This window comes from Anopheles aquasalis, chromosome X, assembly GCF_943734665.1.
Source record: "Anopheles aquasalis chromosome X, idAnoAquaMG_Q_19, whole genome shotgun sequence".
In the NCBI taxonomy this organism is placed as follows: domain Eukaryota; kingdom Metazoa; phylum Arthropoda; class Insecta; order Diptera; family Culicidae; genus Anopheles; species Anopheles aquasalis.
Genome location: NC_064876.1, coordinates 2,751,460 through 2,773,729, shown reverse-complemented (window position 1 = coordinate 2,773,729; position 22,270 = coordinate 2,751,460). Strand labels below are relative to the sequence as shown.

General features: G+C 50.7%; 1 protein-coding gene across 5 annotated transcripts in view; it reads right to left on the bottom strand.

Moving 5' to 3' along the window:
- Window positions 1–5,181: 5,181 nt before the first annotated feature.
- Window positions 5,182–22,270, bottom strand: part of LOC126572516 (mucin-19) — a 39,534-nt gene continuing 22,445 nt past the window's right edge. Inside the window, exons 6-13 of one of the 5 annotated variants that reach the window (XR_007607961.1) lie at window positions 11,963–14,253; window positions 11,066–11,877; window positions 10,580–10,944; window positions 10,197–10,229; window positions 9,760–10,048; window positions 9,530–9,656; window positions 5,550–9,448; window positions 5,182–5,474 (exon numbers count right to left, since the gene is read on the bottom strand). Coding sequence is in view for 4 of the 5 variants with exons in the window: in XM_050231894.1 (XP_050087851.1) it covers window positions 8,200–9,448; window positions 9,530–9,656; window positions 9,760–10,048; window positions 10,197–10,229; window positions 10,580–10,944; window positions 11,066–11,877; window positions 11,963–14,253 (5,166 nt within the window). In the remaining variant the exon portion in view is untranslated. Of the gene's footprint in view, window positions 9,449–9,529; window positions 9,657–9,759; window positions 10,049–10,196; window positions 10,230–10,579; window positions 10,945–11,065; window positions 11,878–11,962; window positions 14,254–22,270 lie in introns of all 5 variants that reach the window. The other 4 variants (XM_050231894.1, XM_050231909.1, XM_050231916.1 and 1 more) reach the window with 4 other exon arrangements.

The following is a 22,270-nucleotide window of genomic DNA, read 5'->3' as shown; positions in this document are numbered from 1 at the left end:
CCCCCACCACCCGTTTATCGTCTTCATGCTGAAGATACAGTTAGTAGCCACTCGCATCAGCCAGCATCAGCAATGGCAGGCATATACCGTTGCTTGGCCGAGGAATGGTATTCTTGCCCCCCTCCCCACCCCTTTCTCTTATGGGTGAGGGGGATGATATGGGGGATCGTGGTTATTCCAGTTGTGTGCCACCTCCCCCCCGGGTTCTGAGTCTATCTCCTTCATTTTTCCATTTCTTTCCTTTCTTTCCTTTCATTTCTCATCTCTCGCCTACCTACCAGGGGGGTTTTTTTTTTCCTTCTCTCTCTCTTTTAACTCTTTCTCCTCCGGTTATTCTTTCTTATTCACGCTCTATCTCTCTCTCTCTCTTTCTCTCTCTTTCTCTCTCTCTCTCTCTCTCTCTCTCTCTCTCTCTCTCTGCTCATTCTCAACCGTGTAACCATGTAAGGGTGGTAGTGCCGTCTGTGCTGCTGGAGTTCCTTTCTCCTTTCATTTCCTTTTCCAGCCACAGCCACGAAGCAACGGGTTGCCCATGGGGTGGAGGGGCTGGGGGAGCCACCATGGCATGGTACGCTATACGCCACCCCCCCCCCCCCTCACCCCCTGGAAAACAACCCAACCGTCGAACCACGTCGAGAGTCGCCGCGCAGGGTAATAAGAAAAACGAGATAGGAGATGGGAGAAACGCTGGCATAAGACACAACCACGTATACACACCTGTGCGCACACACACACACACACACACACACACAGACAGCATAGGTTTTTTTGGCAAGGCCACATCGGGGGGGGGACGGGCACATCAGTAGCACGAAAATTCCGCTGATTTTTGGCCTGCCAGCATCCGGACATTTCCAGACCCCGGTTCCCGCCTTCTAACATTCGTCGTCGTCGGTTCTGGTTAGGTGAAATTTTGGGCCTTCGAAAAGGGCTCGGGACCCCTTTGTAGTCGCCCATTTACTTAGCATGCTCTTTCCTGCAGAAGCCCGCCCGGCCGGCCGGCCGGCCGGGGGCTTCTTCTTTCAGGGAACCCCTGCAGCCTGCAGTTCCGCTACGCAGTCGCGCAGTTCCAGTTTCTTGAACTTGTTTCACTTGTGCCTGCCCACTGATCGCGGCCAACGCGGAGGGCTCTCTCGCGCCAGGCATACTGCGCGCACCGGTTAGCTTGATTCTGGGTTAAGCTTCCATGCGGTTTGCTTCCATGCCCTTTTTTTTTTTGTTTTTTTTTTTTGGTTGTCACGTCGCACAGTTTTTGAGCTAGATTTTTACTAAAAAGCAGAACCACGAATGTTGGGCTCTTCAACATTCGTGTTCCACCTGTTGTTCCCCCCCCATTTGCATTATTGCACCAGCTTGCATTCCTGTAATCCTCGTCCGCCACCGTCATTATCTCGTCAGGCTTCTTTTCATCTTCAACCGTCGGCCCCGGGATTCGCCCTCCTTTCCATAAACTGGTCTTCGAGCTTGCTTGTTGTCTCCGAAGCTCGGTGGATTTTTCTTTCAGTATCGAGCTGCCTTTTGCTGGTGATTTTCTACGGAGGAATTTTAACTCCTGTTTTGTTACGTTTATCGGATTTTTGGATTAATCGCAGCAACACTGACAAAGTTAGAGATTTTTGAAGAGCGCAACTTTGAAGAACGTTTCCCTAAAACCAACGTTTGCAATGTCGGTGCACATGCAGTACCGTAAAAACTACTGTGCCGATCGTTTTGAAATTTTAAACACATAATCTGTACACTTTTTGTCAGGTAGTCCCGTCGAGATTTCATGAAAATTGTTGATACTTTTTTTAAAAAAACTTTTTTTTTTCAAAATCGAAAAAAGCATCACCTTTTTCAACTTTAAAAATCTGCCAAACAACGAAAAATTAGATTATCAACAAAAACTTGATGAGCCTACCTAGAAAAACTTATAATCTTTCAAACGAGTATCGGTTTGCACATTTCCGATCACCCATCACACGGCTACGATACGAAGGGCACCGAAAAAATCATCCATTTTTCCAGACTCCGCACTCCGCACTAAACAAAATGCCATAGATGAGGTTTTTAATAAATCGTCCCCAAACTACGGTCAAATATAGTTGAAAAGTTGTAGTTTATTATGGCATTTACAAAAACATGTATAGGTAGATAGTTTTCTAAGAACAAATCGTCGAAACTGAGCCATTTTTGGTCCAAATCAAAAGACTTCAAGCGACGAACCCGGTTTGGATCATAGTGTGATCACTTTAGCAGCTTTAAAACTCTGCCAAAAAGCGAAAAATCGTAATATCAACAAAAACTCGACGGTGTTACATAGATAAATTTATAATCTTTTAAACTAGTATCGATTTGTATTGTTTTGATGACCCATCACGTAGCTACGATGGGAACCGGAAAAGGTATGTTTGCGACGACACGCCTACCAACATCTGTTGCCACTGATTAATTTTTCAATGAATGTTGCTCAAAACAATAGCAAATATTCCTCAAAAGTTACAGATTAATATGTCATTCAGTTGAAAAAATTAAGTTGAATGGTTACGTCACAGAAAATCGTCATAAACGGGCCTTTTTTTGGGCCCGAAAATACCGAAGTGCCCCCATAAGATGTAGATTGTTTGTTTGTTTTTTTTTTTTTTTACCACAGCACTGCCGCAACTAGTGGAGCTGCAGTGGATGGTTCGCTGGTTCGTACAGTTGAATTTTGCCGCCAGTTTGTTAAAGAAAAGACCATCCCAGGAGTTCACTTTTAATATAATTCCTCAAATAATTTATTTCTTGTTTTCCAATTTGCTTTCCCACCTCTGTACCATTCGCTTTCCGTCCGTCGTCTGCGTTGGTTGTATGTTATGTGTACCCCGAGAGCTCGAGGCCCACCTACTATCTCTCTATCTCTTTCTATCTCTCTTTCTCCCTTCCTTTTTACCGTAATCATCCTTAAACCTATCGTGTGTCCGATGGAGCGTCTGCATCCATCTTGTGCGCATCCTCACTCCTTTGGCCCCTCCCTTCTAATGTCACAGTCCCGGGTTGCCTTGACATGTGTAATCCTCAAACCCTTTTCTTCTAACGTTCCCGAATTCCCCGGGCTCCAAACTGTACGCTCAGCAAAAGGACCTACCAGCGAATCTAGTTCAACGCCCTTCCTCCAGCATGTGTCGCTTGTTGGTAAGGTGAAGGTGGCGCTGGAGAAAACCGAAGGATATCTCTAGATACAAGTAACCTAAACTAAGTGTAAGACGCGCCCACAATGCGCCTGGTGGGGCCCACCATTTGGATCCCTCTTCGGCGAGCCGGGAGCCTGGTGATCCATCGTCTAAATGCGCCTGACTAAATCGATTCGTCCCCTATTTCCTACTACACCTCCATTTGGGTATGTCGCTTCTGCTGCCGCAATGTGCTGTCCTATTGTTACTTGACTTTAGGCTCTCGTTTTTCCGTTTCTCGCTCTCTCTCTCTCTCTCTCTCTCTCTCTCTCTCTCTCTATCTCTCTGCTAATCATGCATACATCATATTGTTCTCCTGTGTTTTCTTGTTGATCCGCTTGCTCACCCAGCAATCGCGTCCTCGGCAGCCCGCCAATGAGTCGCGTTACCCCTTTTAGCTCACCTTGCTTTGGTTTTGCGTCCAATTGCTTGCTGTCCTTCTTCGTCAACCCTCTCTTTTCTGGCAAGAAAAAAATAAATAAGACAATTGTGCAAAAATGGCTGCCACCGGAACGTGTATCCCGCATCCCTTCACTTGCACCAATCGCACTGCATCGCATATCGGGCCTTAAACCTAAACTATTGGTTGTGTCACGAGCAACATCGCTACGGTTATGGCTGCACTTGCTGATCGCATTCGGATCTCCCCTAGTCAATGCGCCGTCCCTTCCGCTTCCAACCCTGTTGTTTTTACCATTCAAAACGCAATGAGTATCCTTTCGTAGCTTCCCATTCCCTCTTACTTGACTATTATATTCACACGATTGCGTCCACACTATCATTTTAATCAGGGAAAATAACACACACAAAAGAACCTGGCGCCTGTTAAGCCCTTTGTGTTCACTTTGTGTTAATTTTTCCTTCCCAAAAATAATATTGTGCACGCCATGCTTCCCCGGACGCTGCCCGCGCACTACTGATGTTTTCCCCCCTTGTGATTGCATACTCTTCTACCGCTACATTCTACAGCTACTATATGCTTTTTGCGTATTTTCGTCGTTTAAATTGTAAATGTACATGTTCGCCCTTACTGAGATGATCATCACTATGCCTGCGCCTGCGTGAGGAGCCCTGTTGGTCAAGTATAGCACAGGCGGAAGGCCACGACCTCGCTACGTCACCCGCGCTCGCCGAACTTGATTGATTGATTCATTTCGAATTGATTCTGAGATGTGCGGTGAGTATGCTTCAACTCTGTCCCTGCTGTCCTGCCCAACGCCAGGCGCCAACGGCACAATTGTGCGTTTCCTTCAACGTTTCAACGCTCCTCCAGCCTCCTCCTCCCAGTTGCCATCGCATCGATTTAAACGAACCATCGAGTGCATCGATCTGCCGCTCGCAGCTTTTGAAACAGGCACTTTCCGGACAGTCCGTGTGCTCGGAGGAAGTGGTTTTTGCTCTGGCGAAACCATACCAACTACAAATAAAGGCGCACGTGAGAAAGGGCACAATGGAATCGGGGCGTAATCGCGAGAGCACTACAAGCAGGGGTAAAGGATGTCAAAGGTAAACGGCAAATAACCAGCAAATAATTGTGTCAGTAGAAATTAGGGCGTCACTTATTTCAGTTTCTGTTTTAAAAGTAACCACGGTAACACGTATTCAACACTGCCAACATTTGGCTCAATGTATACATTCCCTTTGTCGATAATCACACTTTTTTGGCTAGTTTTCTGTGACTTTTGCGCGTCGCTTAAATTTGACAGTAACGTTTAATTTTATCGCACACTCTTGAGCAAACCACTTTACTGTAGTTTAGGCGATGCGACCAATATTCGACGAGAAAGTGAGAGGGAATTGTATGCACTTGGTTGGAGCTTTGGGAACGTGAACGCTACCAAAGGAGGAACAAACACCGGAAGAACAGTCGAGCGATAACCAACAGAACAACAGAAGAGAGTCAAAACAGAAGAGAAGGAAAAAAACAAGGAAACGTTGCGTTACAAAAGAAATGAATGGGAAGGAAATCGAGAAAACATAACACAAAATGTTCAAATAATATATTCGATCGTTCTTTTATTGTGTTGTAATGCAAAACAGAGATGAGTCTATGAGTCCTTTTTGGTGGGGGGTGGGTTGGGACCACAGTAGGTGAAGTTTGGAGAAGGATGTGAGGATGGATAGGAGGAGGATACGTTACTATCTCCTCTCGGTCTAACCATCTCTTATGCATCTGGTCTCCCGTCGCTCCCAGGCGCCGCACAGGACGAAACTGGCGACCAGCGGATGTTCGTAAGATGCCATAAAGGGTGCATCTCTTCCCCCATCGACCGCCGAGCACCGCTGTGTGATAATAACACTAGGTTCTAGCAAATTACTATAATTACTACACATAGATAGCTACATATATCTACATACCGGACTGACTATGGAATAAATAATAATTCATTAGCTTTTTTAAAAACGAAAATATAATAAAATTATGCTACGTAACATCTTCTAAGGGTCCCGCGTCTGTACGAATGAGCAGTCCTAGCGGCGGCACTTGGACGTTCGGCACTCGGTGCACATTTCGCTAACCCCCGCCTCCCTCCGCGCTACCTCCCTCGCTCGTAATGGATGTGAGTGACGAAACAGGAAAGGGCAGCCGACACATCAGATCACTCGATCAAATCGATCGAGAAAAGTCCCGAGCAAACACCTTTAACTCCCCTATTTCCTTCTACTAGGCTTCTAGAGCGTTCCCTCCATTCGGTCACCTTCATGCGCACCCCCCCCCCCCCCCCCCCTGGGAGGGCAGGAAGTGCATTAGCCCTGTCACGCTAATGCGTACGAGCCAATAAGAAATAAAGTCTCCATCCTTAAATGAAAGAATGGTTTCGCCTCTCAAATGCTCTTCCGCTTTCTCTCTTTCTCTCTGTTCTCCTTAATTTTTGCACTTTTTGGGTGGGTACATTCAAAGGCGAAGGTACACACGACAAAACCTATTCAGGCGGAAAGATGGCGCCACCCGCCACATTCCGCCACGCTCAGTCTAAAACGACTACCAATTTAATAATAGTATTTTTAAAATATGTACACACATCGCTGTCCCTCGCCGCAAAGAAGATTACTCTGCACCCTCGCGAAAATGCTATGAACCCACTCTCTTGGCCTTTCCTTCTGTCCGAGTTATTATTCTCCTTTTTCGTCCTGCACAGCGGAGAGTCGGTTAAATGCAGTTTGGTAAAAATAAAGTAAAGATTCCCACCACTCAGGGGTTTTAGTTACTAAGTGGCTTTCGATCTTGATTTTTACTGACTAATTGTATCTTTTTCAACCATGCTACTCCCTACACTTATTTACGTTCCCGCATAGCATAAGTGTAGATATCCTGATAAAAAAAAAAAGCTAAAAGTTAAAAAAAAGCCCCCCCATCAGCTCACGTTGAATTATTGAGCGATCTAAAATATCGCTGACTTCTACAGTTTCAATACGCAAACATACGCTAGTACGGGCGAGATCGAAAATAAATGCATTAGGTAGCGGGGGCATAGATGAAAATGCTACTATTAATCAGTAAAAATCGAATTTAAAGGTCACTCAGTAGTTCAATGTGAGTGGTGGGGTCCTAATTTCATCTTTATCTGCATTTTTTTTTAAATATGTATAAACACAAAAAGGAAGTGTTGAATAAGAGGTAAAGGGACTTTGGGTAAAAGAAGGGTCGAAGGTTTGTGCACGAATTTAGGGTTCCTATTCTTTGTGGTTCAAGTTTAGGTTCGCAAGATCTAAATGTGATAGAGGCGTTTCGTTCCATTATGGAGACCACCGATAGGACAAATCCTCAGCATACGTTAATGCCACCGACCACTCGTTGCCAATCGTTCGGAATTTCCGGTTACTTTAATTAATTTACTTGCTAACCAAGGTGTGCGTAAAGGATTTTTTAAAGTCTCAAAATCAATCAGTCAAATGGAGGAAAATGAAACATGTTGTTCCTGGTGACTAGGTATCTCGCTCGCGCTCTATCTCACTCTCTCTCTCTCTCTCTCTCTCTCTCTCTTTCTTTCCCCTTCTCTTTTCTCTCTCTGTTTTTGTGCAATAAATGTAATCATGGAATTAAATAACGAACGAACAAAATACAATACATTACGATCATAATCATCGAACAAACAGAAATGCTGACAAGGACGAATGGGCGTGTGGTGCATGCTTGTGCAATACGGACGAGAACGAGACCGCTGTGAAAATACTCCTAGAGTAAAATGATGAAATACGAGGAATTTGTCCAAAACAATTGGTGAAAACTGCCAAAGGATTGCGTCCGCGGAATGGCGGTGCATCAGTCTTGGGTATCGTGCGGGCGCCCACCGCGGGCGTCAACACTAAAACACCACCGGGTGAAGGCGAGGTATGCAAATTCCGTGTCTATAATCTACTAATATCGTCGCATCTCCTGAGCGTTTTGGGCTAGAAACGCCCCACGGCAAATAACGCATGAACAGTAAACACATCAAAAACGGGGTCGGGTGCGAGTGCATGTACTAGGCGAGCGAACGGCAGACTCGGCCAGAGTGGTATTCGGCCAAAGCAGCATCAATGGCGGGAGACTGGGAAGAAGAGCGACGATCGAGTGTCCTGCTACTAGGCCAGCCAAGGCCAGTTTCACAGCCACCACTAGTGCCGGCGCGCTAGCTATAGCGTTCCGTTGGCGCGCTACTGGGCGTGGGGGCGAGTGGCCACCAACATCAAACACATCTTTGTACTCGGAACATTCCTCCTGCGCCTCTCTGCACCTCTAATATCGGTCGGTCCCCGCAATGAGGGCTGAAGCGAGGGCTCTGCTCTGCTCAACACTATCTGTACATCCATAATACCTATCCTGGGCTCAGCGCTTACAGTAAAGCCCTCAATCATCGTCGACAATGACTATTAACAGTCCCGATGATGCTGCTGCTGCTGCTGCATTGACTGTCCCTGGATCAATGCCGTAGCTCTCCGTAGGATTCTTGGTGGTGGTAGTGGTGTTGCTGGTTGTGTTGAAGCCATCAACCGGGCCAGCACGGGCCAGCGACCCCACCGACTATCATCGAGACTGGCACGAGTCTTCCTTCTTGTGGAGATCGAGCAAGACGCCCGGCATTGCCGATGCACTGGACGATGAGGATCCGGCCGTGCCAGAGGAGGAAGCTTGGGGAGGCCCACTGAGCCCAGGTGTACCGGGTGTACCAGGTGTAACGGGCGTGCCCGGCCCATTCATCGATCCAGGCATTCCACCGCCATGGCCTTGCTGCTGTTGCTGCTGCTGCTGCTGCTGCTGCGTTGGAGGTTTATGGCTAGTGCCGAGCGGTAGCCCTCCTGTCGGTGCACCTGGTGTTTGGCCTGGGATGCCAGGGGTGGACCCGATTGGACCGCCCGGCGGTCCACCTACCAACCGATGGTGGGGAGCGTTCTGTGGCGGTGGCACCGGGCTCGGATCCTTGCCCCGGAAATGGGCGGCCGTTTGAGCGGCGTAAAGGAGTGACGCCTTCGCCTCCTCCGCCCGGTACGCGTCCATGATCGGGTTCGAGATCGGGTTGTAGCGCAGGGGATGGTGCAGCGAGTCAAGCCGATAGTCTCGGAACGGATCCGGGCCCCAGCTACCGTGCGGTGGAAAGTGAGACGGTAACCCCATCGAGGGTGGTAGCATCGTGCGGGAAAACTGACCACCGGGTAGCATGTGGGCGGACGGGTGCCGCCCGGTCATGTAGGGGTGTGACATCATCGATGGATGGTAGCGAGGCTCACTGGCGACCGCTGCCGCCGCCGCCGCCGCAGCTGCTGCTGCCGCGTGACTGCGCATCAGCAGCTCCTCGTCTTTACGTGGCTCCTCCTTGATTCGGATGTCCAGTTCCGTTCCGTTGCGGAGTGGCGAGCGGTCACGGGCAGCTGCCGCTGCAGCCGCCGCTGCCGCCGCCGCCGCCGCCGCTGCTTTCGACTCCCGTTGCTGCTGGTGCAGTATCCGCTCACGCTCCATCTCCCGCCGTTCCATCTCCCGCCGTTCCTTCTCCTTGCGTTCACGCTCGCGTTCCTGCTCACGCTGTCGCTCCCGCTCCTGCTGCTCCTTACGGAGCTTCTCTTCCCGTTCCCGTTCGCGCTGCTTCTCCCGTTCCTCCCGATCACGACGCTGCCGATCCCGTTCGCGCTCCTCACGCTCCCGCTGTCGCTCACGCTCTTCCGCCTCTCGCCGAGCCGTTTCGGCGGCGAGCGTGGGATCCTGCTTGATCGCTGCTGGCCACGAACCGGCCGATGGTGGCGGTCCCGGCTGATAGCTACCAACGCTTCGCGGCATCACACTGCAACGAGAGACAAAGCCGTACACAAACATTTACAGTTAGACACCCCCCCCCCCCCCCCCCCCATACCTGCGAACATACCTTCGCCAGGGATCATGCAAGGAGCCGGCTATCTGCGAACCCATCTGAAGTTCGCGCGAGAACGTCGAAAGGCCGCTGAACGGTGAGCCGCCGTACGGTGACGCGTAACGACCGAACGGGGAAACTCCTGTTCACACAAGCACAAGAGCAAAAAAAAAAAAAGGGAATCAGTGGAATTGATAGTAAGTGAAGTTGCGGTCGGGTGCGAAGCCTCCCTATTCAAACCGTACCTATATGGCTAGCCGGTGAGCTCATGAAGGTCGGTGGTAGTGGACCGGGCTCGTACGGACTCGGTCGTCCCGGAAGGCCTGTTGGTGGGAAGGTGGACGAGGGTAGATCATGGGGACGGACCAGCCCAGCTGCAGCGGCAGCGGCCGACGGTGGATACATGTGCGACGGTGGCCGCAGCATCTCCGATGCGGTCTTCATCGACGCTGCCTTGTCCGGGTTCTGCTTCGCCTGGTGATGGTAAATCTCCCAGGCGATCCGCACATGCATCGCGTTCCATTTGCCGGTTTTCTGCAGAACACAAAAACGAGAACAGAAACACACAGGCACAACTTGATTAGTTTTATCTGATCAGTGCGTGTTTCCGACGGAGCAATCCGACCGATGGGCCTCTTCTGTTTTTTGCATGGAAATAATGATGACTGGATAGGACTCTTACCTTCTTATTCGGATCGACCGGTGGCGCCTGTTGCTGTTTTGTGTGTAATGGCATAATGATGATGATGATGATGATGATGATGAAAGTGATGAGTGAGCAAGAAGCATGGTTGGTTGATTGACGATGGATGATGAGCGTAACATAAGAGAGGTTGCAGGTTGAGGAAATGAAAGAGAAAGAAGAAAATGGCAACCAGTGAACAACGCGAACGCGGATTGGGCGAGTTGGTGGTGGGCAGCAGTAAAATTGCAGTTGCAGTGCTCGGTAAAATGGTGAGCTGGGTGAGCGGTGGGACGCCTAAAGGGGGTGCACGCTAAGCAGACAAGCAGCCCCAGACGGGAGAGGGGGACACATAGTGAGAGAGCCCACGACGCTCGGCTTACCTTCGAGACGAACGATTGTAGATGGCTCGGTGGCACGAACTGCGTCGTTCCACTCAGCCCCGGGTGCAACAGTCCGGGCGGGTAGCCGGCGTAGGTTGGCATCCCGAGCCCGGTACGGTAGAACGGCGAATCGACGGCCCCGATCTTCGGCACGTCCTTGAAGAGGGGTGGCGGGAAGAGGGCCGCCGCACCGACCGCACCACCCGGCAGCAGCGGCTGGTGCTGGTGCAGGTGGGTGTGCTGGTGCTGGTGATGGTGTAGCTCCTGCCGTAAGTACGGTGGCCCCGGCGGTACCCCCGTCAGACCGCTACGATCGAGAAACCGATTGTCGAGCTCGCGCCGCAGCATGTCGGTCTGATCGGACACTGCAGATCGTCAGAGAGCGAGCGAGAGAGAGAGAGAGCGAGAGAGAGAGAGAGAGAGAGAGAGTAGAAAGATTAGTTCTTCCTAGCGCCATCGCAAGCATCGAGCAACGGGTGCGATTACCTTTCGTGGAGAACAGCGACTCGGCAGAGAACGGATGTGGTGTTGGAGCCGGACCGGCTGGACCGGGCGCCGAACCGGCCGGTACACTGCCCGGCCCTGCTGCTGCCGACAACGACGACGACGAGCTAGCCGAACTGGTCGGTGGCGGTACCGGTGTGGCGAACAGTGGTCCCGGGTAGGATGATGCTGCCGTCGACACGGTAGCGCCAGAACTGGAAGACACCGCGATCGCGGACGAAACGATCGAGGGCACCGTACCGGTCGTCGTCGTCGTCGTCGTGGCCGCCACTGAAGAGCAGGCACCGCTGAAGGAAGTCAGTGCCGTTGCTACCGACGGTGACGGAAGCGTCGGCCGGGAAAGGTGAGCCGCAGCGGCGGCCACCGAGACCGACGAGGAAGAGCTGCTGCTACTGGTAGCCGCTGCCACCGGTGAGTGGGTATGCTGTGGTGATGGGTGTGCCGCCGCCGGCCAACCCGGTGGAGGTATTCCGCCACCGAGCGATGAAGCGCCGATGGCCGAGGACACCAGCAAACCGGGACCGATTGCTAGCGTTGTCTTAGGAAAGGTGAGACTAGAAGACACGGCGACCGACATGGCCGCCGCCGCCGCCGCCGCCGATGACACGGCCAGTGTGACGGAGTGCGAAAGGGCACCGGCGACGAACGTGGGGAGTGCTGGTGATGGACCGCCCGGTCCGTGGGCGCTACCCGTCGTCGCTGCTGGTGCAGCTCCACCAGCAGTACCACTGCCACTACCGTACGGTGGTATCGTCGAGCCAGGTGTTGACCGGGATAAAGTACTCACGTTACTGCTGTATGGATGAACAGACAGAGAGAGAGGGGGATGATTAGCTACCGATTAGTGGCAGGGGTCCCACGCACCCAACACACACTTACCTATAGCTATCTCGTTCCCTATTTGGACTATGGCCGCGAGGCGAGTGAGACCGCGAGGTGACCGCTATGCTGCCACTGCTTGTGCTGCTGCTGCTGCTACTGCTGCTGCTGCTGCTGCTGCTACTACTACTACCGCCCCCACCAACAATCGCTCCTCCGGCACTACTACTGTTGTTGCTACCACCACCACCACCACCACCACCACCATTGCTATGAGCCCCAGGGGGATGGCCCCCCGTAGAGCCGGGAAGGTGGTGAAGGTGCAACGTTGGCGGACCACCGGTTGGCGGTGGTGGACCGAGACCGGTGGCTGAGGCGGGTACCACTAGCGTGTGATGGCTAAGACCGAGGTTCAGTCCCGGCGGTGGCCCAGGTCCCGGGCCTCCGTGGGGAGGCGGTTGTTGGGCCGCTACCGACAGTGAACCCAGGACAGGATGTGCCCCGAGCAGGTGGTGGGTGGCCGGTGGTGGCGGTGGTACCCCGCCACTCATGTGCATACCACCACCACCACCACCGGTCGGTGGTGGTGCTGGTGGTGGTGCTGGTGGCGGTGGAGCCGGATGTGAATGGGGTGGTAGCGGATCGACGCGCATCGACGAGTGTTGTGGCAGTGAGGGGACGGCCCCGGACGAACCCTTCAAATGCTGAGATGAGATGGGTGGCTCCGGTCCAACCGGTCCGGCACCGCCAGCGCTGCCGGTTCCTCTGCTGCTGCTGCTGCTGCTGACGCCACCACCATGGATCGATGGTGCCGTACTGGAGACGATCGTCACCGAGGAGGAGGACGAGGAGGAGCTACTACTCGAGTTCGAGTTGGTGTTTGGCGTTATCGGGCGCATTTTCTGCTGTGCTGCTGTTGCCCCGGTCGCCTGTTGCTGCTGCTGCTGCTGCTGGCCGTGCCCGGCCACGATCAGGGGCGAAGGATCACGTCCATCATGAGGGCGGCCCGGTACCGCCACTCCGGTGGTGCCATTCGGATTCGGCCCACCAACGGCGAGTGGCGGCTGTAACCGGGAGTCGAGCAGCCCCAGGCCCATCAACGTGTGCGGCGCCATCGGGGACAGACCGGGGTGCATGCGGGGCGACAGGTTGGGCGAGGTGACCGACGGTGGCAGGTAGGGATTGTGCTGAAACCCACCGTACGGTGAGTACAGCGGGGGATAACCGGGATAGTTCCGGTGGTAGTGGGGCGGCGGTATGCCACCCAGCACCCCGTTTGCCATCATCATCGAGGGATGGGAGGTGGCAGCAGCGGCGGCGGCGGCGGCGGCCGCCGCTGCCACTGCCACCGCTGCCGCATGGCTCCCGTTCAGCAGCGTGGCGCCACCGCTAGCCCCCGAGGAGCCCGAGCTAGCCGAGAGGGGTAGGGTGGTACCGGTGCCCGGTACAGCCGCAGCAGCAGCAGCAGCAGCAGCAGCCGCCCCTCCACCACCACCACCACCACCAGCAGCAGCCCCGGTAACCGAAGATGTGCTGTCGAGGCTCGGATGCACCGCGCCATTCTGGCCACCGGCCGTTGCCGGTGTGGCCGCCGGTGGGGTGTGCGGTACCGAGAGTGGCATCGTGGAGGGTGTCGCGCTACCGGCAGTCAGGCTGTTGTTGTTGGTGGTAGTAGTTGCAGCGCCACCACCACCACCACCACAACTGTTCCCACTGCTTCCGGCGTGATGAAGTGCATGATGATGATGATGATGATGATGGTGGTGATGCAGATGGTGATTATGGCCACCGGAAACCGATACAGTCGGTGAGTTGGTGCTACTGCTGCTGCTGCTGCTGCTGCTACCAGGTCCTAAACTATTCGCTGCAGCGACCGTCATGAGTGATGATCCCGGCGTGGCATGTAGGAGCGGCTTCAAGGGGTCAGCACTAGGCACCCCGGCACCGACCGGCACTGCCGACGATGGCGGCGGCTGAGGAATCGGTGGCTGCTGCTGCTGCTGCTGCTGCTGTTGCCCGGTTCCGGCCAGGGAAGGCGATGGCGAGGAACTTCCCGGAAGTGTCACCAGTTTCAGGGCGGCCGGTGACTGGGTGTCCGATGATGCCGCCGATACCGTCGTCTGGGTGGCGGTACCGGTGGTGGCGGCGTTCGGTATCTTGGCGGATGCCGTCGGTAGCAGCGATTTGTTGCTGATGCCCGCCGTCAGTGGCGATGGTGGTGGCTGTGGAGCGGTCGGTGACCCTTGCGGTTGCTGCTGCAGTTGCAGGTGCAGCTGTTGTGACGGCTTTTGTGGCGAGCCAACGTTCAGTGGCGTCAGGTGCGTCGTACTACCCATTGGTCCGTTTGATACCTAAAAATGGGCGGGGAGAGTAAAAAAAATGGATGAGAAATAGTTAATACACGCCATCAATAAACCATTCGGGCATTCCGGGTCAGCTAATCGTTTAATGGGCTTCCCGGTTAACCCCGGTGGGTTGTTGTTGTGACAGTAATTTGTCACAAAAACATCAAACATAACAAAAAAAAACCCCTTTATCGATTGCTATGTACTGTGTGTTGACCCCAGAAAAGGCAGCTAAGCGAAGAAAACAGTCATTCATCTGACAAATTTAAATCGATAACGTGTCGATGATGTCGAATTTCACCTAAAAATGTATTTACGAAAAAAAAAAAAGGAGCCAACGCTCAACCACGACTGCTGCTCCGCCGCTGATTGCTGCAGCATTTAATCTCATCTTCGTTGTTTGTGAAATCTCAATCTTCTGAGGTTCTGGTTGGATTCCCAACATCCCGAACTCCCGAGGCGGACGATGAAATAAAACAAAACAAAAAAAGCCAAGTGTTTCATGTAGCCACAGGGCTACATATTGGTGCTGTAGCTAAATTGGGATTTCATTCAGTTTGCGCCAAATGTGACTTGAGCTGGAGCTGGAGAGGAGAAACCAATAGCTGCACAACGTTGCAGGGATGCAGAAAAGATACAGACAACTGGAACAATCAAACGCAGGAGCAACGCGGTGACCCCTCTCATGGCAGATTGCAATATCGTGATGCTTTACCATTACCTGGAATCCTTCTGCTCGTGCTGTAATAAAAAAAAACCAGGAGCAGCAGTGCAGCATATTTTCCAATCATATAAATGTCGGCATTCACAAGCACCGACCATCACGGTGTGTTTTGGGTGATGTTTGGAATGGCATGGACCAGAAATTTCGATGACCAGAGCACTAGAGAAGCAGCATTTGCTGGTGAGATCAGTTTAGCGGGCCACCGGGAGTGCCTCTCTACGCTATATGCTCTTCTTCCGAACCGAGCTTCGCACCGGTATGTTGTCAACATCGCGGCGGCGGTGAAAACGTGGACCGCCCGCGCGCGCGCGCGCGCGCGCAACAACAGAGGGAGAACTTATTGCTTGGCAGTATACGCTTGATGAAAAGGAAAATATCTAGAGATGATTGGATATCCGTCAAATTGGAAATTGCATCTGACTCTCTCTGTCTCTCCCTCTCTCTCTCTCTCGGCACGTTTTGCAGCATGCATGCCGGGTTCGAGCTTCCAGCAGACAATTCGACAGTGTCGTGGTGGGATTATGCATGGTACTGCTGCTAGCTTATGGGTTGTGTTGTGTCAACTTCTCCGCTAGTGCGGCCACAGCACGGTGGTGAGCATTTTTATTAGGAGAAAACGGGTGAAGCGAAGGCAGGACTAAGGCTAATTAATAATTAAATTACGACAAAAATTATGCAACCGCCAGGTGCTCCCGCGTTTACTTCCGGTGAACGACCGTTAACCGGTCGGGACGGGATAAATCTCGTTATCGTCGTCGTCGTGGGTCATGCGTTGATGGCACTGGCAGCGTCATTATATGGGCTAGTATCAGATAATCTGTAGCCGATTCTGTGAGGGCTTTGGTAAGACATTACACCAAAACAAGGATCATTTTTGACGATTTTATGTGACGCAACCATTCAACTTAATTTTTCCAACTGACTGGCACATGAAGCAACAACTTTTGAAGAATATTTAATGCTATTTTGGGGAAGATTAATAGAAAACTTCATCCATGGCATCAAATTTAGGCAGTCGTGCCTTCGAAAAGATACTTTTCACGGTGCCCATCGTAGCTGCGTGATGGGTCATCTGAAATTGATACAAACCGATACTCGTTTGAAAGATTACAAGTTTGTCCAGGTAGCCCCGTTGAGCTTTTGTTGAATTTCCTATTTTCTGATTTTTGGTTGATTTTTGAAGTTGTAAAAGTGATGCTTTTTGCCGTTTTGCTGTAGAAACACGATTTTTGGCGATTTGTTTAAAAAAAGAGTATCAACAATTTTCATGAAATCTCGACGGGGCTACCTGGCAAAGAGTGTACAGATTACGTGTTAAAAGTTTCAAATCGATCGGCTGAGTAGTTTTTACGGTACTGGATGGGTACCGACTTTGAAACGTTGGTTTTAAATCTCAAGATCAATGTTTAACTGAGAAATTCATTCATTGTGACCTTGTGGTTCTATAAAACAACGCGTGTTGTTGGGTATTACAGCAAATAGTTCGTAATTCTCACGGTCAATTAATACCAAGCCAAAAGAAAAAAGCCGCTAACTCCTCTTTAATGTAAAACAAATGCGCAAATAGCGAATGGCTACACCAAGGCAGACAAGAAAGCAGTCACAGCGCTGCGCCGCACTTGCCCCCCTCCAAGTCTCAATTCCCGGAATCGAGAGGCGTCAGCGCCGATGGCTCAGCGGTCGATGGCGTCTCGCTATACTGTAATGGTCAAGATCGACGTTTAATTGTTTTGGGGGATTCCCTCATTATGTGACCATGGCTCTACTAGACGGGAGCCCAGCAGCGCAGGTAGACTGCGAAAACGTAAACAAAGTCGTAAGCTAAACCAAAACAATCCACAACTACGCTGCGAATAGCGCACCAAAGCAGAAGAACGGTCACTGGTGCGCTGCACTTCCCCCCCTAGAAATTCCTGGAATCGATCTAGGTCGAAGTCGACTCGGGGGGCTCGCAATTGACTCCGTTTTTTTTGCAGGCGTGGAATCGCAGTGGAATCGTGGGTTGCGATTCCGAGCGCCTTGTATGAAACGCGGATTTTAAAAAATCTGTATTTTTGTCACTTTTGCTTCGATTTATTTAAAACTTTTACACAATACTCTTGAAAGGATCAGCTTTTTTTTTTAAATTCGCGTTTCACACAAGGTTCCATGCAGCACGCTGTGGGGGGGGGGGAGTTCTTGATGTAGAAAACCTTACCTCTATCCCCGTTGTTCCCTTTTTTTTCTAGTCTCCCGGTTTATTGCCAACGGGCAACGTGCACCACCACAGCCGCGGTTGGTGCGGCGTCGCAGCGCCCAAGATCGCCTTTTATCTCATTAAACTGATTTCATTAAATCGGCCGTTCTCGCCCCCCTCAACGAAGGCACACCATTTTATGTTATAAGGTGTGTGTCCACGCGAAACAGCAAAAGAGGAAAGGAGGTGGGCCCCAGAGGTAGCATAAGGTCCAGTAGTGGCCCCGGAATCCTCACCATTCTCTACTTTTTCTTTGCTATTTTTATTATCTTTCTCTCTCTCTCTTTATTTCTCTCTCTTTCAATTTCTCGCATTGTGCATAATTGAAGCTCTCTCTCTCTCTCTCTCTCTCTCTCTCTCTCTCTCTCTCTCTCTCTCTCTCTCTCTCTCTCTCTCTCTGCCTCTCTCTCTTTCCCCTTTGTCTCCTGCTACCTGACCATAACCAGCGCACTAGTGGAGCGAGTTAAAAAACGACCGAACGACAAGGTGAGAAGAGAAGAATTGCACAGGACGTTGCTGGAATCTGAACCGATAAGTACACCGGAAAGCAACATCTCGCCACCGTCTCTCTTCTCAGACCGGCAAACGGGAGAACGCTGGATGAAATGTTCCCAAAAGGCAGCAAACGGAGAACACTGGACCGAGCAGAACCGAGGCCCTGTCTGGCATGGCACGACAGAGGAACAACGAAGAGAACAAACGCAGGGGGAATGGGGTGCAGGGGGAGGAACCTAGCGCGGAGCAAGCGAAGGAGCGATGAAGTGATGTGTGCCAATAATGTAATTTGGAAAACTTTTAATGACTTTCAAGGGAACTTCGCCTTGTGGAAATTTATTCGCAGAGTAATGGCGGGCGTGGCTGGGGAAGGGAGGCAAGGGGTGAAAATAAGTTAGGGAAACCGGAGAGATAGAAATGAGTCGCGGCGTCCTAGGCGGAGAGAGAGAGAAAGAGAGAGAGAGAGAGAGAGAGAAAAGATAGAAAAGGAGTGAATGTGATCCCCCCCCCCCCCCCCCCCCCGTTGAATCTGGCTGCTCCCAGCTACCGTAAACTGACTCCTCGCAAAGGACAACGCTCGAGTGCGCCCCGCCGAGTGCTATGCCGAGGATCGAGAAGGACGGCGTCACGAAATACTAACTACAAGTGTTTGCCATCGACCGTGTCCCGCTCCGGACAAATCTCCGTCAGGATCTCATGTCGCCAAGTAATGCACGGAGAGCCCCGCGTTGTCAGCAAGCATTATAATGCACTGCTTGGGGGAAACAACGATCGCAAGAATAGATTCATGCCCCTAGTAATGATGAAATTTGTCAGCTTCACAGGGCATGTTTTTTTTTGTGTGTGTTTTCCTTCTTTTTTTTAAAGCATTGTACATTAACATTTTTTTGGCATTGTATTTGGGCATATTGTCTCCGTTTTTTGAGCGTTTTTAATAGTTACAAGCCACACGGTGCTAAGCCAGGCGAATGCGATGGTTTTGGAACGGTTTTGGCTGGAGTTTTTGGCGAAAAAGTCACGGAAAACCGACGCTAGTAGCGCGAACCAACGGTACCCGGTCGAGTTCTGGCGCGTTTGAGGCCCAAAACATTTTTTTAAGTGTAATTGACGAACTATATGAATATCCCAATGTCATCAGAACAGTCTCTAGGTGTTAATCGATGGTTTTGCAACACCAAATCGTTTGGCGTTGTTGAGCGTGAGCCTTGTGTCACTGGACGTTGACGGCCGCCTGGGACGTTGTTCGACGTCAGCAGGTTCCTGACCATCCTGGAACACTTTTGACCACTTGTAAACATTTTTATTTAACTAAGAGGAGCTACCAAAGCAGTTTTGCAGCATCCGCGAACCAATTTTTATGCAAATTCTTTGCTTCAAAAATGTCGACATAACGAAAAACGAATAATGCACTATTAGTGGCTCACACAAACAAAAAATCATATCTCAAAAACTAATCATTATTTTGACGTGAAACTTGTCACGGATGTCAATCACAGTACTGACAACCTACAAAAAATACAAGATTTAAAAAAAAAAAAATTGCTAGTAGTATACCCTAAACCTGCCAACGGTAGACGCAGATTGTGCCGAACAAACATCACCTGCTGCCCGGCTTCGCCCATCGGTGTGCAATGCACCCTCCTCTCTACCCTCTTTATCTCGTTCCTCTTCCGGTAGTCCAACGTTTCAAGTCGGGTTTTTATCCGTTTTTTTTTTTAGTCGCTCACCAGACGAAACAATTTTAATCTATATTCAGCAAACGCTTGTAACATCGATCCGTGCTGCTCTTCGGGCCGACCGACGACGCTCGCCAAGCTAAAAGACGACGACTCAGGAGGCAAAATCAATTTGAAGCCCCCCCCCCCCCCCCCCCTGACACGAAGTGTGTACGCGTTGTCGCGAGAACCGTGCTGCTGCTGCTGCTGCACAGATCACCCCGAGCAACTCTTCAATTTCGCCCAGCGGGTGGTACACGATTCAGTGGTCCAGCATCCGCCGGTTCGAGGTGAAACGCTCTGCGTGCTCTGAGTCTCGTCTAGGTGATGGAGAACGATGGAATACAGGGTCCACTCCGCCACAAGCAGAAGTGCCGCCGGTGCGCAGTCGTGAAATGCGCAGACTCCCGCGCGGAGGGTCAGCTGTTTGTTTAAGGAGGAGATGGCGGAAGACGCAGAAGAAATATCTGCATCCGGGAACGACGCAGCGGGAGGAATACTGGGCATTAGCCGGCTGGCCGGCTGGCCGACCGGCTCCCATTTTATAAAGAATTCTGCCACTCACGCGCTATTTAAATGGCGCTCGATGAATAAAAAGAACATAATGACCGAGCGGCCAAGTTTCGAGCTCGAGACAGTGACAGTGGATCCAGCCAGACGGCGGTGGCTCATTTTGTTGTTGGCTTTCACTTTCTTCTTTCTTTTCTTCATTTTCCTCTCCATCTTTTGCAGTCTACCGTTTACGAGACATTACGAGATTTATTCGGTGGGAGAATCTGCGCCATTCTAGCATCCACTCGAAAAGAAGATCTTAAGTACCCGAGTGTGAGCACCACCAACAGGGAACTTGGTATTGCGTCGCTGATCGTCGCTGGAGCTTTGGAAAGTTTTCCAAACAAACTATAGTTTCTGTACTAATATTCACTCATATTATATTGCGGGAGTGCTGGAGTACAATGATACGAGAAACGATGCATTTAACGAAACAGATCATTAACTATGATTAAAGCATGGACCACTTAAAGGGGTGGTATTTAATTTTTTTTTGTGACACATGCTTTTAACATTTTTCTTTCAATGCTGACCCTTTCAAGAACATTGTGTAAAAGTTTTGGATTATTCGAAGCAAAACTGACCAAGTTATAGATTTTTTTTAAATCCGTGTTTCATACAAGCCTCCATGGCTTGTAAAAATCCTCCACAAAATAGAACCAAATATTCTTCAAAAGTAGCAGTTTAATATGCCAGTCAGTTGAAAAAATAAAGTAGCCTTTCTTTGGTGACAAATTACCGAAGACTCCCCTTAATATTTGGCCGCATTCTTCTACTCACTGTAGCGCTCCTAGTGGTCTTTGCTTTGCTACTCTACTGTTGGTGTCTTTTTAAAGGTCACAGTCTTTCCTTTTACTGATAAAATATTCGCCAAAATCAAACCACACCATTAAAAGTTATCGCCGATGGAACACGAAGGGTGAAAAAGAAAAACGTCTGCACACTCACTATAATTTAATCGCAATTTTTTCTTATGAATTACTATATAAAATACCTACAAAATCATCCGTGTTTAGCTTATTTCCGGCGCTGAGATGTGCCCGAAATCCGTGTTCCTGGCGGTCCCAGTTTATGGAAATTCCCGGAACGACTTTCCACAACACATACTCAACCCGCCCGGCATTGCCGAAAGGGTGGAACATATCCACCGGCTAGAGAAGCTTTCGAGCTGTTGCAGAAAGAAACTTGGCCCCAACCCGGGGGGGCTGGCAAACAGGAGCTGACGCACTATCGTCCCAAAAAAAACCCAATGTGTTATTTGAACAGATGTATGCCCTGCTGCTCCTCTCTCACTCTCTCTCTCTCTCTCTCTCTCTCTCTCTCTCTCTCTCTCTCTCTCTCTCTCTCTCTCTCTCTCTCTCTCTCTCTCTCTCTCTCTCTCTCTCTCTCTCGGGACGCAAACGGCTGGAATTGACGCAGCTTTGACGGAAAACGACGACGACGACGACGACGACAACGGAGCCTCTGAGCCCACCTGACACAATAGCACCGCGGGTTTTAACCCGTTTTTTCCTTAAAAAAACTTTTAATTCCATTGTAGTCCCGTTTCATCTGATTATTTCGGGCCACACCCAGCATTTGAGGCCTCCGTGGCCATCTTGATGCTTGATGAAATATTTATAATTATGCCACGATCAATAAAAAAAAAATTAGGACGCTATTTAAACGCCATTTCTGAAGCAGAAAACAACGATGAATAAAATTGAGCTGCTGTTGGTTATGGTTCCTAATTCCAACGCTAATCCCACCTTCTACCTCCTGAAGGGTTTACGTGCATGCTGTTTAATCTAGCCCGTTGACTCACATCGAACACAGCGCAGCAGCAGCAGCAGCAGCCGCCGCTAAACAGAGCTCAACAGATCAGCGAGCAAGCCTAGCCAAGCGTCGGATTCGTTCGGTGGCGACCAGCTGATGTTGACACCTAGTACTCTCCTCTGGATAAACCCGGCCCGTACACATAGTACACGGGACATAATGGGACGATAATGACATTCTACAGCATCAGTAGCATCAGCAGCAGCAGCAGTGTGCGCTCTAGTTCAGACTGCGCCGACACATGCCATCTAAATTTTCTTCTACTTCTGCTACTCTTTTCCTGTTCCCCCGCACTGCCTGTGGGGCCCCTAACCACGCCACGATCCACAGGCTGAAATCGTGTTGATAAACACGAAACGAAACACACGGGCTGTTGGGCAAACAACTGCTGTGTACAAGTCAACAGACAGACTCTTCTTGTCGTATAGCGACAACGACGAAAGAGACGATCGTAGAGGGCCCGAGAGGAGCCACCGGCAATCGTCG